Raw genomic sequence first — 15,075 nt, forward strand, 5'->3', positions numbered from 1 at the left:
TACTGCAGCTCCTGTATCCACTTCCATCTGAAGCGGTTGGGCCTTCCGGAATGTAAGGGACTGGGTTGTAGGTGGTCTGGCCTAGTGGTCACAGTGTCCACACATCAAGGATGGCCACAATACAGTAGTCAGTGAACAAAGATTGGAGGAATCGCTAGAGCCAGGATGAATAAGCAAGATTCAGGGTCAGAGTCAGGCTGGGGTCTGAGACCAGAGATCAAAGGTAGTGCCAGGCTAGAATCAGAAGGCAACAGTCAGGGTCAGAGCCAGGCTAGAGTCAAAGACTGGAGATCAGAAGGCAAGGTGTGATCGGGAGTCACAGCACCACCAGAAGTCTGTATGGTTGCCCATAAAACTTCCTGGGGCAGCTTCCAGGGTTAAATAGTGTGGTTGGCTACTCTGCCACTCTTGACCCTTTGGGTAGTACTTCCCGCAACGCCTAATTGCCACAATATTTCCTGGATGTGGCTGTGCATGCCCTCTCAGTGGCAACATCAGCTGTCCTAGGCTCTGCAGCCTGGGTTCTAGTCCATGGATCCTTACATTACCCCCTCGTCAGGGCACCCTTCCTTTGGGTGGCACCAACCCTGGTTTCTCTGAGTGGTCTTGATGAAACCTTTTTACCAGGTCAAGGGCATGGACATGGGCAGCAAGTTCCCAGAAGCACTCTTCAGGACTATAGCCCTCTAAATCAATTAGGTAGTAGAGTCTTACCCTCTGCAGTTTAGAGCCAAAGACAGTGTGGTCTCCTTGGACCTGGACAAGTGGGGGTCTGTTGGGATCGGTTGGGCAAAGGGTCCTCTGTGTAAGTCTTCCAAAGGGATACATGGAAAACAGGATGTATCTTAAGGGATCAAGGGAGCTGCAATTTCAAGGTGACAGGGTTGATTTGCTGACCAATATGGAATGATCCAAGGAACTGGTGGTCTAGCTTGTGGGACAGCCTGTTCATATGTTCATTAACTAGAGCGTTTCACACCAAAATCGTGAGACAAACTGTGGTCCTCTGCCCGAGGTGATAGAGTGAAAACCCATGAAGATGGATAACATTCACCACTAGGAGTTGAGCCATTGTTTCAGGAGAGGGCAGGTGATCATGGAATATGAAGTCTGCCATTTCAGTCAGTTGGTCTACAACAGTCAAAACCATTGTTTGACAGTCAGAGTCAGGGACTCCCACTCTGAAACCCATGGCAATTGAGGCCCGAGGTCTAAGTGGAGTTTCCAGCGATACTAGGGTGCCAAGAGGCTTAGTTTGTGGAGTGTTGGTGCATGCACACAGGTCACAAGAGTCAATATAGTTACAGACTCTGGCTTGCATACAGGGCCACCAGAAGAAACAGGAAGCTGTGCGGTAAGTCTAAAGGTGGCCAAAATGGTGCCAACAGAGTGTCATGGCAGAGATGGAGCACTTCTAGCCAGGGAAACCCCAGTGGAACATATATGTGCCCATTGAGGTATGTGATCCTATCTTGTGTGAAGCACTGCATTTCGGTTCTGACTTTCATTTGCTCAGGCTGTTCCATCATCTCCTGGACTAACAGATCATCCCACAAAGCAGATCCAATTACATCAAGCAAGTCTTGGTATTATGGCACTAAGGAAGTTGTGAGGTTTTAGGAGACAGGGCGGTTCTTGGTTAGGCTCTTTGCACTCCTGGTAATATTTGACTGTTCAGGATAAGTCATCGGCATTCCCATTCCTGTTTCCCAGGTGACAGGTGATGATTAAATCAAATCAAGAGAAGAATAATACCTACATGAGCTGTCTTTGGTTCAAGGCTCAAGCCTTATGCAGATATTCGAAGTTCTTATGGTCAGAAAAGACTTCCACTGGGTGTTGGGTTCCCTCCAGGTGATGGCACCACTCTTCAAAGGCTGATTTAATTGTGAGCAGTTATTTATGTAATATTTCATAACTCCGTTTGGTGGGGTGACTTTTTGTGAGTAGTAGGTGCAGGGCTGCAACACTGACTGTGGACATGCCTCTAACATATGGCCCCATTGGCTACATTGGAGGTATCAGCAGCCAATATGAATACCTGGACCGGGTCTGGATGTACTAGAATGGGACAGTGGTGAAAGCAGACTTGAGCTGTTCAAAAGCACGATGAGCTTCAGGCAGCCAAACAAATATGGTGGCCTTGTAGAGGAGGTTTGTCATGGGGGCTATTTACCCTGAAAAGCCTGGAATGAACGATTGGTAAAAATTCACAAAACCCAGGAAGAACTGTAACTTCTGGGGGGACCTGGGCACTGCCCAGCTGTGAATAGTCTCCACCTCTGGGGATCCATCTTAATGCCCACAGAGCAAGGGATATTACCCAAAAATTCTGTGGAGGATTAATGAAAAATACATTTTAACAATTTATGTAGTCTTCCCAAGATGGAATGAACATGGTAACAATGCTGCTCAGGATTATATGAAAACACAAGTATGCCATCGAGATAGATGTCCACATACTGGTCCAAGACATTGCTAAATACATCGTTCATGAAGTGCTGAAAGTTTACAGGAGCGCTGGTCAGACCAAATGGCATCAGTAAATATTTCAAGTGCCCATAGCAGGTTTGAAAGGCAATCTTCCCTTCATTTCCCGCCCTCATGCACACTAGGTTGTAAGCCTCCTAAAGGTCCACTTTGATGAAAATTCTGGCTGACCTCATACAGTCTAGTAACCCTGAGGCTAGTGACGGGGGATTTAGCTGGATGTTGTTAGCTAGATGCAACAGTGCTGATTTGACAAGATGCACACTCTTTATCTTCATAAAAAGTTTCAAGCACATGATATGCAAACTGAGGTCCACCATTGTGAGCTTTGTTGGCAGGCTCTGATGGCTAAGTATTTTACACTATAGTACTGGATGATGCTTTCAGTAGATCCAGGTGATCCCTGAGATGAACTTTAATATCTAATATTCTGGAACTGCATGACAATCACAACACATTATTTCCAAGCTATTGTGAAACTGTGTCTTGATAACATTGTTTTTATAGCATCAGGTTTCCACCTCTACTTCCTCTTTCTCTCTTTTTATATACACAATACAATCATCCGTGTTGCCATTCCAGTTATGAGAATCTTCCCACTAGTTTTCAGTTATGCCCTCCAGTTCACAAACCATCATTTAGTAACACTTCTAGATCTTCTTTCTTGTTTCCCATAATCCTTGCATTTATGTATAGATTAATACTATAATGTTAATATACTTCTTCTTTAGTTTCTTTTTGAGAGCACTGCATCTTGTTTATTTGTGCATGTTAAAACAGCAGAGACAACACTGTCTAGTGGAAAGGACACTGGACTATCCCCAACTCTGCCACTGACTTGCTGTATGACCTTGAGCAAGTCACTGTACCTTTCTATGCCTGTTTCACAACCCATAATTTGTTTCTCTTGTCCATTTAGATTGTAAGATTAGAGAATTTCTGTTACTATGTGTATGCACAAGCCTTTACACAATGGGGATCTGATCTCATTTGAGGGAAGGGGTCTAGACACTACACAAATAATAATGCCAGATAGTTTGAATTGGGCAAAAGTGTCCCTCCCCTTCTCATTTCCTGTTTAGTTTGACGTTCACTTGATAAATGCTACATATTTTGAACCCAGAAGGGTTTCTAACCAATCTGCTGAAATGGAGATCATAAATTCTAAACGGCCACCTCTCATCACAGCATTCCAATCTTCCATGAACCCCAAAACCATTCTCTTTATTTCTTTGGTGCATCCAGTAGCAGTCTATCCCTTCCTTCTCTCATGCTTGGAATAAAAAGGATCTCACATCACCCCATCTTCTATGTTTTTATCAGCTCCCTGAAACAATTCCTGATTTTACTGAATACTCTTTCAGTGCTGTCATTCTATCACCACATCTTACTAGAATCAGTAAGAATTCCTTTAGCATTTTTCAAGCTAATCAGTCACTTATTCTGACATCATTTGCTGTGCTGCCAGAAGGCATCTGACTGTCCCACTTCCTTCATATGACCCTCAGATTTTTAAGCCCCATTTCCCACTCTGTAGTCACCAATCAGGATTACTTCTTTTTTTTACCATGGCTCCAGTTTCACTACTTGTCTGTTAATAACTGGTTGAGTGCTTAGTAGTCCGATTCTGCTCTGTTTTGTTGAGGACAATATACCTATAGCAGGTACTGAAATTAAGTGTCTCCATACATATTTCTCTCCTGCCCTTCCTGCATCTTTTATTCTTTTTTTTAATGTCACATGCCTCAATTTTCCATATAGTGTGTCGATCTGCCATTTCCCTCCTTATGATAATTTCCTTTCCGTCTCCATTCAGAAACTTCATTTCTCTCTAACACACCTCAACTACCATTCCAGCTCCTCCTTCTCCCTCTTCAGAAAAGAAAAGGAGTGTACTTCATACATATACAGCCTTCATGGTCTTCATTCATAAAGTGGACAATTGCTCATGTTCCACATCAGTCACCTTGCATCCTTTCCTATCTGCAATGTTTGTTCCGTGGTTAGAACCTGCGAGGATCAGAGCACTCTGTCACCACATCTTGGCAGACTTCCATTCACTGTTAAGGTATCTTTTAGAAAGTTTTCTTTTTTAACACCTACCACCATTAGTTGATGTCTTAGTCTGGCACTCAGCAATGAACTCCCACTCAGATCAAACTCCCTTTTGGTTTGGACTCATCTCTGTCGTCCTGTGTGTTCCATGATTCCTTGATATACCCAACTCTTTCTGCAGAATCTAAGCTTTATTTAAAAAAAAAGTTTCTACTCCTTATGGTTGCAAAACAAATGCATTATCCTTAAAATCTTCAGCTGAATATAAACCAATGTTACATTGTTTTCATGAGTCTGCCTGAAACAATACCTCTAAGAGACACATGAATTGACCCATTAATCTCAATAGAACGTTAACTCTGAAATTGAGATGACAATGTATATGCTGCATCTCTCTCTCCCTCTCTCTATGTGTGTGTATGTATACACACACACACACATATATATAATCAACAGTAAATACACCACTAGCATGTAGCAGAAGCATCCAGCTGGCCATGCCAAATATCTTTATCTGCCCTCTGTTGCCAAAACCTTGGAAGGGGGAGGGTGTTTTTGCCTTCCTCTGTAGCATGTGGGTGCAGGTCACTTGCCAAGATTATTTGGATACATCACACTTAATGATTTCCCCACCATTGTGCAGTCCTTGGGCGCTGGTTTGTATCAGTCCCTCTTATTCTCTGCCTATGCCACATAATAGTCTAGTCTCATAATATTTTGGTGTCATTTCAATTGTTGGGTTTATTGTGTGGGTGCTGGGTGGTGTTGGTGGCCTGTGATGTACAGGTCAGACTAGAAGATCGAGCAGTCCCTTTTGGCCTCAAACTCTATGATTATGAACTGCCAGTTGGTTCCTTCCCAGCTACCAAAACCTCTAGTTTCAGCCCTGAAAATGTCTACAATATCTCTCTCTCTCTCACACACACACACACACAGTATGGATGGAAAATGCAGGGATATACTAAACCGTGCTGATGTATTAATCATTAGAATTCACTAAATACTGGAAGTTTGGAATGGTACCTGAAACTGTTGTTGAACTTCCCATCTACTACAGAAGCCAGAGGCCTTGCCGAAGAGTTTTGGTCCAGCTTTCCAGAGCAATACATTTACCCCTTAACTATGAACAGCACCTCAAATGTCACCTTGAAACACATTCCAAAAATCAGTCCTTATGGCTAATCTGCCTTGGCCTTAAATAGATTAATGCGGGGAGGCAGGGATAGAGCTCCCACCCTAACCCTTGCATGGCCCATGTAAGGGTCAGGCCAAATTTCAATACCTGTGCTCAGGGGGCATGCAGGGAGAAATCCATACCACCCATAATAGGATGTGGCAAAGCTGAAAGGAATGGGGCCATGGTTCCCCCCACTCCTATGCGCTGACAGCAAATTGCTGTGGTGTGGTATTGGATGTTCAGCCTGTGCATTTTCAGGAACTTCAGGAGCCATTCTACCTTCCTGAGACACCTCCCTGTGATTCTCTTGAAGTGATGTGATTGCACATCTCCCCTTGGTGTGTCTGTGCTTATTGTAAATAACTTTAAAACTGCCTTAAAATTAACCTGACTGAAGGCATCTCAGTGTAAATAAATCTGAGTTGGCAGCCCTGAATATCTGAAAATCAATTCTTCCTTTATTCATCTAAGTTTTAAGTTTCATGTTTTACCCTGCAAAAAGTTGGGTTACAGATTCCCTGAGTAAAGTTAGACCCCAGTAACAGATTCTGTGTTTCGTCCTGAAACAACCTGACAACACCACTATAATCTCAAGCTCTTCAGCATGTGCGGGAAGGTTTAGAAGCTTCTTAAAGTGTAACTGTCAAGGTTCCTTCCGCACTCTGAACTCTAGGGTACAGATGTGGGGACCTGCATGAAAGACCCCCTAAGCTTATTCTTACCAGCTTAGGTTAAAAACTTCCCCAAAGTACAAACTTTGCCTTGTTCTTGAACTGTATGCTGCCACCACCAAGCGTTTTAAACAAAGAACAGGGAAAGAGACCACTTGGAGACATCTTCCCCCCCAAAATATCCCCCCAAGCCCTACACCCCCTTTCCTGGGGAAGGCTTGATAACAATCCTCACCAGTTTGTACAGGTGAACACAGACCCAAACACTTGGATCTTAAGAATAATGAAAAATCAATCAGGTTCTTAAAAGAAGAATTTTAATTAAACAAAAGGTAAAAGAATCACCTCTGTAAAATCAGGATGGTAAATACCTTACAGGGTAATCAGATTCAAAACACAGAGAATCCCTCTAGGCAAAACCTTAAGTTACAAAAAGACACAAAAACAGGAATATACATTCCATCCAGCACAGCTTATTTTACCTGCCATTAAACAAAAGGAAATCTAACGCATTTCTAGCTAGATTACTAACTAACTTAACAGGAGTTGTAAGGCTGCATTTCTGATCTGTTCCCACCAAAAGCATCACACAGATAGACAAGCCTTTTGTTCCACCCCCTCCAGATTTGAAAGTATCTTGTCCCCTCATTGGTCATTTTGGGTTAGGTGCCAGCGAGGTTACCTTAGCTTCTTAACCCTTTACAGGTGAAAGGGATTTGCCTCTGGCCAGGAGGGATTCTATAGTACTGTATACAGAAAGGTGGGTACCCTTCCCTTTATATTTATGACAGTAATACAGAACCCTAAACGTAAGAACTGGCTTTTCAAATCACCTTAAAAACATTTTTGGCCCCATATATTTTCTTTAGTAAAAACAAATCACCCAAAAGCAAAGCACAGCAGTTTGACTATGTGCATCAACACTATCAGCAGGAGATGCCCTGGAGAATGACAACAGCAATTTGCATTCTGTAGTTTCTTTTGTGTGCCCAAACTCCCTAAAGCATTTGACAAAGCAATAAATATCATGCCCATGAAGATGTAGTGATAGGATGTCAATATCGTAGTGACTCTCTGCAACCAGATACAGCAGCCACTCTGTGCACAGCAATGTCCCCCACACAGCTGAAAATACAAGTGCCAATTAATCTGTGCTCATTAAAATAGAAAGAGTTGTTCCTGTGGGGGACAGTTTATGTAGTCACCTGAACCGCTATAGAATGCACCTCATTGTTCTTTGATGTCACTGCCAGGATAGTAGTTCTAACAACTCAGCAATCTCTAGTTTTGTATTGGGAGGCTGATACATATATTATTTCCACATTTCTCAAATGTCTTAAACCTATGTTCTTATGCTTCCCCCAGCAAATGCTGCCATCTCCACAAATATCACTTATAGGAAGAAAGAGAAGCTTATGAAATGAGAGTGGCAGTATTGGTAACAGTGGTAGAGATGATCAGAAAAAGAGTCTTGTTACTTGTCCTGTTATGCTCTTTTTTCCCTCTCCATTCATTCTGCATTTTATTTTTATCAGAATAGTTAATTAGGAGGAAATGAAATTCAAACAGGAACTCAGCCACTTACAAATCTTTCTCCTCCTCACTAGTCTTTCAAACTACGGGTTTGTGATTTCAGTGCTTTTTGGGGAAACCTCATTGGCTACTGTGAACAGGCCTTCAAATACTACCCCTCCATCAGCGTGCACACGCACACACAGACAGCAGCAGCCTTACAACTATCCTCCAGGGGTCACAATTGGGTTACAAATATTGCACAACATGATGACTGAGCAGCTTGATTTGGAAGAATTTATTCACATTCATTCAGCTTCATTAAGATTCAAATGGAATAAAAAGGTAGAAATTGAGCAGATACAGAAATTGTGCATAGCTTGCGCCTGTAGTCAGTAAACATTTATTCACTAAGCACAGTTCTCTTTTGCTCTCTCTTGCTCTTATATTCTTTCTCTCTCCCTATCCTTCCTGCTTGCTGTTTTAATGCATAATTAAGAAGGTCAGAATTAATGAAGCAGTGTGGAGTAAAGTTCAAGGAATCCCCAGGCACTATTTATTCTATTAGATCTCAGTCATGAATGTCAGACTGGCAGCATTAGAGACAGAAGCAGTTGAGCTGGCAGCATCCCAGAAACAAAACTACCAAGAGAGACTTACCTGCAGTGTCAAGTCATTCCTAAGCTCCTTCCCTGCAAAAATCACACGTAACTGGTCAGCTGGAACTCCCTGTCGCTTAGCAACCACCTCCTTGAGCTGGAAGATGCTGGTGTCTGAATCAACCTCCACTGGGAAACCATGGCTGGAGTTGAACCTGACGAACACTGACCAAAACCAAAACATTTTAGAAAGTGAGCATTTTTCAAGTCAGATCTATTTTAAAATGGTATAAGAGGAGGTTTTCTAATCCCTGGACTATTGACATAATGGTACAGTAACATTTTAGTATATTTTTCATTTTAAAGAGAAACTTTTAATGCTGTAATTTATCATTCTGAAAGAAGGATCTGTAAGGGATTTCCTATCATATAATAGTCAGTGACCAATAACAAAAAGTGTATGTTCCCCCCCGACAGCAATATTAAATTACAGTGAGCATACAGAAACAACGAACAGATTTAACTAGGCAAGATTCTGAGTAATCACTAAGTGATACAATAGATTTTCAATTCAGTCTTATCCTGGGCAGCCATATATACTCTTTGTGTCCTATGTGTTCTTCTCCTACCGGATATAACAAATAAATGCAGGGAATACAGATGTTTGTTAGAACAAGGATGCATTGAACAACATAAGAACAGATAGTTCCCTGCTATACAGTAAAACACAGTCATACAGACTGGCTTCCCACAGATATAATTCTACAGAAAATAATGATGGAAGGGAAATCATCTGCTAGCTGAAATGTTTGAGTGTTTTCTGTACCAGTGTGGTCTTTTTCAGAGTTCACTAAAATACCTGTAGTACATAACTCCAGTACATACATACTCCTTCAATGCAGAAAGTTACCACCAGACTAGCCATGTCATTTTAGAGCTACAGCAATTGGTTTATACATTCAGAGAAGCCCGGCAAACAAGCTCATGAGTTTATTGCCATTCAGCTGGTGGGACTGCTTTTCATAATGAGTCTGAATGTGCCCATTAGGCTCACAGTGAGGAAAGAGACTAAAAAAACCACTACATAGAAAAACCTCATTATAACCGCATCACTCACTGAGATTGTATGAAAAGTAGAGATATAGCCTGGTGAGTTACTTCAACCAATAGGTTTCATAGACGGGAAACAGAGAATTAGTAAAACCAATATAAAACAAGAAATTATGTAGACCAAGCGAATAGGAGACATCTGCTACTGTAATGATGGGACATCAGTTGCAACTGATGTTCCATTGTAAGAGTTTATTTTGATTCCCAGTCTAATTTTTCAGTTGGAGAAGCTGCTGATTTCAGATTTTTAGCTAATTTCAGAATTTGATAAATATTTACATTTTCCAGAACATTGCAGTGGTTGTATGATGGTGATGGTGATGCTGTTGTATAATATGTATTATGATTTCCATCTAAAATTTTAGATACTTTTTACCTCTAAAATTCTAGATAACAATTAAAGTTTTTGTACTTCGAAAGTTTTGCCTTTATGTACCCAATCACAATATAGAGAATTTCAAAATACAGTCAATAGGAACACAGCACACATGTCCTTTAGAGTAGTATATGGCTTCTTATACTATATCCTCATTAAAGCTTTTTCAGTTTCTATGATGGAAGATGTCCAAGTAATGATTGTGGGGTTTACAGAACATTATTGAATCAGAATGTCTAAAAATCCATGCAACTGAAATTTAATTTTGCAGATGTGCCATGTGATTTGGAAGAGTAATGGAGGAATGATATGGTAAGAGTGAATTCCAGTTATCTGGAATTAAAGACCTCATGTCTTCTTCAAAAAAAAACTTATAATGATCCACTACATAAGAAATTATCTTGGCAAATAAAAGGAGTTGTAGTTGATTCAACCTATCCCAGAGGATATACTTATTATTAACTTATTTTAAAAAAACTTGTGTAAGGAACCAGGCCTTAAAAGGACTTGAACCGGACTCTCTCACACCCATCATGAGTTTCCCACTGTTCTAAAGAGTCAGTCATTCTCTCCTGTTGGAGAGATTCCATTTTGTGGAAATAATTCAATATTTATTGGGCCAGAAGGAAAGACTGACTATATAGACTGATGGTTAAGGCACTCATGTGAGATGTCAGAGATCCAGATTCAAGTCCCTGTGTTTCCTATACCCCAGCTGATTGTGCTAACCACCAGGTTCTAAATCAATCCCTCTTCCTTGGTGAATATTTAATTATTCAAAGTGGCACAACTCCAACAGAAGAGACTCAGAGCAGCCCAGTTCAGAATAGCTAACAGCTGGGTGGTGAGAGTACTCACCATGATGTGGGAAGATGTGTACAAGTCCCTGATCTAAATGAGGCAGAGCAGGGACTTGCAGCTGGCTCTCGCTCATGAGTGCCATAATCACTGGACTATTGCCTGTTCTGAGGTCTCTTCATCCCTCTATCCTGGACCAGAGATTCCATCCTGGACCTGAGGAACCTTTCCTAATGAAAGTTTCATTAAAACTGATAAACAAACTTTTTGCAGAAATGTATTAAAATAAATCCAGACCAGCTCTAGCCCTAAGGCACTTGCCAAGGCCATACAATGAGTCAATAAAATATCTTGGATTAGAATTCAGGTGTTCTGCCTCCAGGGTCCCTTCTCAAACTACTAGGCAATCCTCCCTCATTTAATTCTTATGGATGCCAGTACTAGTCTTATGAGAAGAGAACAAATTAAGAAGTGCACCCACATTCTCAATGCAATGTAACTGACAACAGGGAAGGGCTTGATGACAGAAATGCTAAAACAAAAACTGGAGTAATATTTAAGTGAATTGTTAAGCATAGCTCATTATACTAATCCAATACACATACTGTAGGCATGACTGATGTTAACTACCAGGAAACCAGAAATCTCCCTTCCTTCTCTTCCAGAAGCCAAAGTATCTCCATGCCAAGGTTTAAGAAGCTAGCAGAATTGTGGAAGTACACTCATTCTAACCACAAGCAAATATTTGAGTGGCCCATGAATACACTGTATTTTCATTTTGCAGTAAAAATATATCTAATCCCTCATAATCACAAATAGTTAAACTGAGAAAAATGCTTAGCCTGCAAATTATTTGTTGGAAAGCACTAGTCCAAATTTCTTCTACCTTTCACACAATAACTTCATCAGAAATCATAGAGTGCACTTAACATATTTTAGTATAAATTTATTGATGGCATCTTTGTTCATTCACAAAGAGCCTATTAAGTCTTAAGACCCAGGCTGAACAAGAACACAATTTCGTCAACATAATATTTTAAGCTCTCTTTTTATTGTTTGACTGACAGCCAAATCCTAAATCATCAGTATCCAGTGGATACTCTTTTAAAAGTGCACAGGTAATTCCAGTTAATTAATTAATGAGAGTTACACAGATACATTAAAGAGACCCCTTACAGTGAACAAACACTTTGAAAACCCTTATAATTTAAGGCTTGTCTCCTGAACTGGTTTGATCAAACTTTGTTGATAGTGTAAACAATTTTTCAAAGGCACATAGGACCATATTTGAAAAGGTTTTCAGATGCCTAAAGAAGCAGATAGGCACCTAGTGGGATTTTTTAAAGCACCTCGTTGCCTAACTTCCATTGATTTCAATAAGAGTTAGGTACCTAAGTGCTGTCAAAAGTCCCACCAGGTGTCTGTCTCCATCTTTAGATGCCTAAAATACCTTTAAAAATCTGGCCTCAAGTTCATAAGTTCTAAACATTGCAAGAACCCTTACGTATCAAAAGGCAAAATCTCAGAAAAAACTGGTGTAACTGGAAGGGAGAGAAAAAATAGAAATATGACAACAGGTTTCAGAGTAACAGCTGTGTTAGTCTGTATTCGCAAAAAGAAAAGGAGTACTTGTGGCACCTTAGAAACTAACCAATTTATTTGAGCATGAGCTTTTGTGAGCTACAGCTCACTTCATCGGATGCATACTGTGGACTGTAGCTCACGAAAGCTCATGCTCAAATAAATTGGTTAGTCTCTAAGGTGCCACAAGTACTCCTTTTCTTTTTGCAAATATGACAACAGTTCACAATGTCTTTTAGATGTCCAAGATAAGCATCATCATTCAATAAATTCAGTGAATTGGATAATGCAATTCCTTGTTTGGAAGCATCAGCAAAGTTTCTGGTTACACTGAATGCTGTGACATCTGCATAAATGAATAGCTGCAGAAAAAGAAGAATAGACATACACACACAGGTCAAACTTACAGTTTATTCTAGTTTAAAAGATACTAATGGTTCCAACAAAACTCCCCATTTTAAATATAGGAATCACTATCAAACCAGTAAAATCTTTCAAAATGCAATGAACTTTTTAAGAGTGACCCACTGCACATACACAAAATAGGATTTTTGGGATGTCCTAATGACTCAAGTGGTAGAGATATAAATGTCCATACGGGGAACCCAAAACTCACTTCCTGGGCAGGTCAGTGCTGGGAGTGTCAGAAAGAATGTTCTCCATCTTGGGCGTACATTCGTACTGAGCAACATTTCCCTTTTTTTTTTCATTCCAGGCTGACACTACAGGCTCAGAATACACTGTGTTGCAGGGTAAATGCTGTGTATTCTGTCCAGGGAAGGGAAATTGAAAACTTATACACAGAAATGCTGGCCTAGCACACAGGAATAGGTTGAAGTAACCCGGAATAGCCTTATTTTCCTCTGAATACAGGACATACTGCCTTATGCAAGCTGAAAGCATGTTCTCCCCATCCCAGCTCTGCACGGCACATTTTAAAAAAAAAGTCAGAGTTAACATATACTTGAAAGCATGTGCACCTCTTCCCACTGCAGAAATAATACACAAATTTAAAAACAAATCATGGCTTTCTGGTCTAAGAAACTGTAGACCTTTAACTGATTAAAGAATACATTTTAGGAGCAACCAGAAGTCTCCTGTTTCTCCATTGAAAAAAATTCTGGTCTGATTCTGATCCTACACATATACAAGTGTAAATCAGGAATAACTTCACTGAAGTCAGTGGAATTGTATAAATTACAAACAATTTAAGTGAGATCAGAATCAGGCCCCTTATATACTGCTAAACTAACTGCAGTGCTCCCTATTAACTAATTAAGTTATTTATGCAACTCTCAGTAGGTCTACTAGAGGTCAAACTTCACAAATAGAGTGCAGAAGCCATTATGGGAGTTGGGAAGAAGCATGGAGGCAAATTTAAGAAAAAAGCATCAGACCAAAGAATGAAGGCATGGACCAGGACTTAATGGCAGAGTTGAGCAAAAATCAGAATTTCCACCCTGTGAGAATGCCAATATTTGGACATTTGTTTACATACCAGATCAGACAGAAAAGTAAAGCTGTTCAGGAATTTTTCAACGAAACTTTTCGCCCCCATTAAAAAATGCCGATTAATCAAAACCAAAAGTTTTCAGGGAAATATATCAGTTTTAACAAAAAACTTTCCAGATGAAATTTCTTGTTAAAACCACAGACAAACAGAGAGAAAGAGAGACACCCACTTCAGAACAGCCAATACCTCAATGTGTAGACAAGACATTCAGCTGGGAAGTGGGAGACCTATGTTCAAGTCCTTGTTCTGAATCTCTCTTGTTGGAGCTGTTTCACTCTGTATAAATAATTAAATATTCATTGAGCCAAAGACAGAGAAAGACTGGTTAGGACACTCATCTGGGATGTATGGGAACCAAGGTAGTCCTTGCTCTCAATCAGGAAAAGCAGGAATTGGAACCTGGGTCTCCCACAACACATAGGATGCCCCAACCACTGGACTATTGGTTATTCTGGGTGAATCTCGCTCTCCAAAACAAACCTCAAAATTGCGAAACAGATTTCTTGTTTTCCATTATTGTTGCCCTACTGAGAAGTCAAAACATTACATTGTTTTGAAGAACAAGAAGAAGAACAAGAACAAGAAGAAATCCAAAAACATTTCAATTCAGAAATGTCAAAACATTTTATTGACATTTAGACCAAAACAAAAAGTTTCTAACATTTCCAAATCAAAATGTTTCCTTTTGAGTCAGGTTGACACTAAAATTCATCTGCAAAATTACCATGGGGCCTCATACCATCATTCTTCTGAATGGCTGGGCTCCCTGGCAGGATGACTTCTCCCATGATGCACTGTATTCATGTGAGTCCCATGTTGACACATGTGACTCAGTCAGAGGGGAGGCAAGAGGTGTAGCCAAGCCAAGGAGCGCAGGTAACAGACGAGAAGAGGGGCACAAAGCATCTGAACTACAACTCTCATACGGCACTGCAGCCGCTCTAAGCAGATGCAATTTAATGTCAACCTGACAAGAAAAGAAATGTTTCATTTTACTTCAACAACAACAACCCAAAATATTTTGATTTAGGTCAAACTGACCCAAAATTAAATATTTCATTTCAATTTTTCCAAAGGAAAAATAAAATTTCTGCAAAATCAAACTTTGCTCTCACAGAATTTTTCTTTTACAGAAACTGCATCTTCCACTGAAAAATCATCAACTCTATGTAATGGCTTTCAGTTGATTTGTA

The 15,075-nt window shown here is 40.4% G+C and overlaps 1 protein-coding gene across 2 annotated transcripts in view; it reads right to left on the reverse strand.

Moving 5' to 3' along the window:
* Positions 1-15,075, reverse strand: part of PRKN (parkin RBR E3 ubiquitin protein ligase) — a 1,259,306-nt gene that overhangs the window by 983,264 nt on the left and 260,967 nt on the right. For both annotated transcript variants that reach the window (XM_073337855.1, XM_073337854.1), the window contains exon 2: positions 8,566-8,729. In XM_073337855.1, coding sequence (XP_073193956.1) covers positions 8,566-8,729 — 164 coding nt within the window. The remainder of the gene's footprint in view (positions 1-8,565; positions 8,730-15,075) is intronic.

This window comes from Lepidochelys kempii, chromosome 3 (genome assembly GCF_965140285.1).
Source record: "Lepidochelys kempii isolate rLepKem1 chromosome 3, rLepKem1.hap1, whole genome shotgun sequence".
Lineage (NCBI taxonomy): Eukaryota > Metazoa > Chordata > Testudines > Cheloniidae > Lepidochelys > Lepidochelys kempii.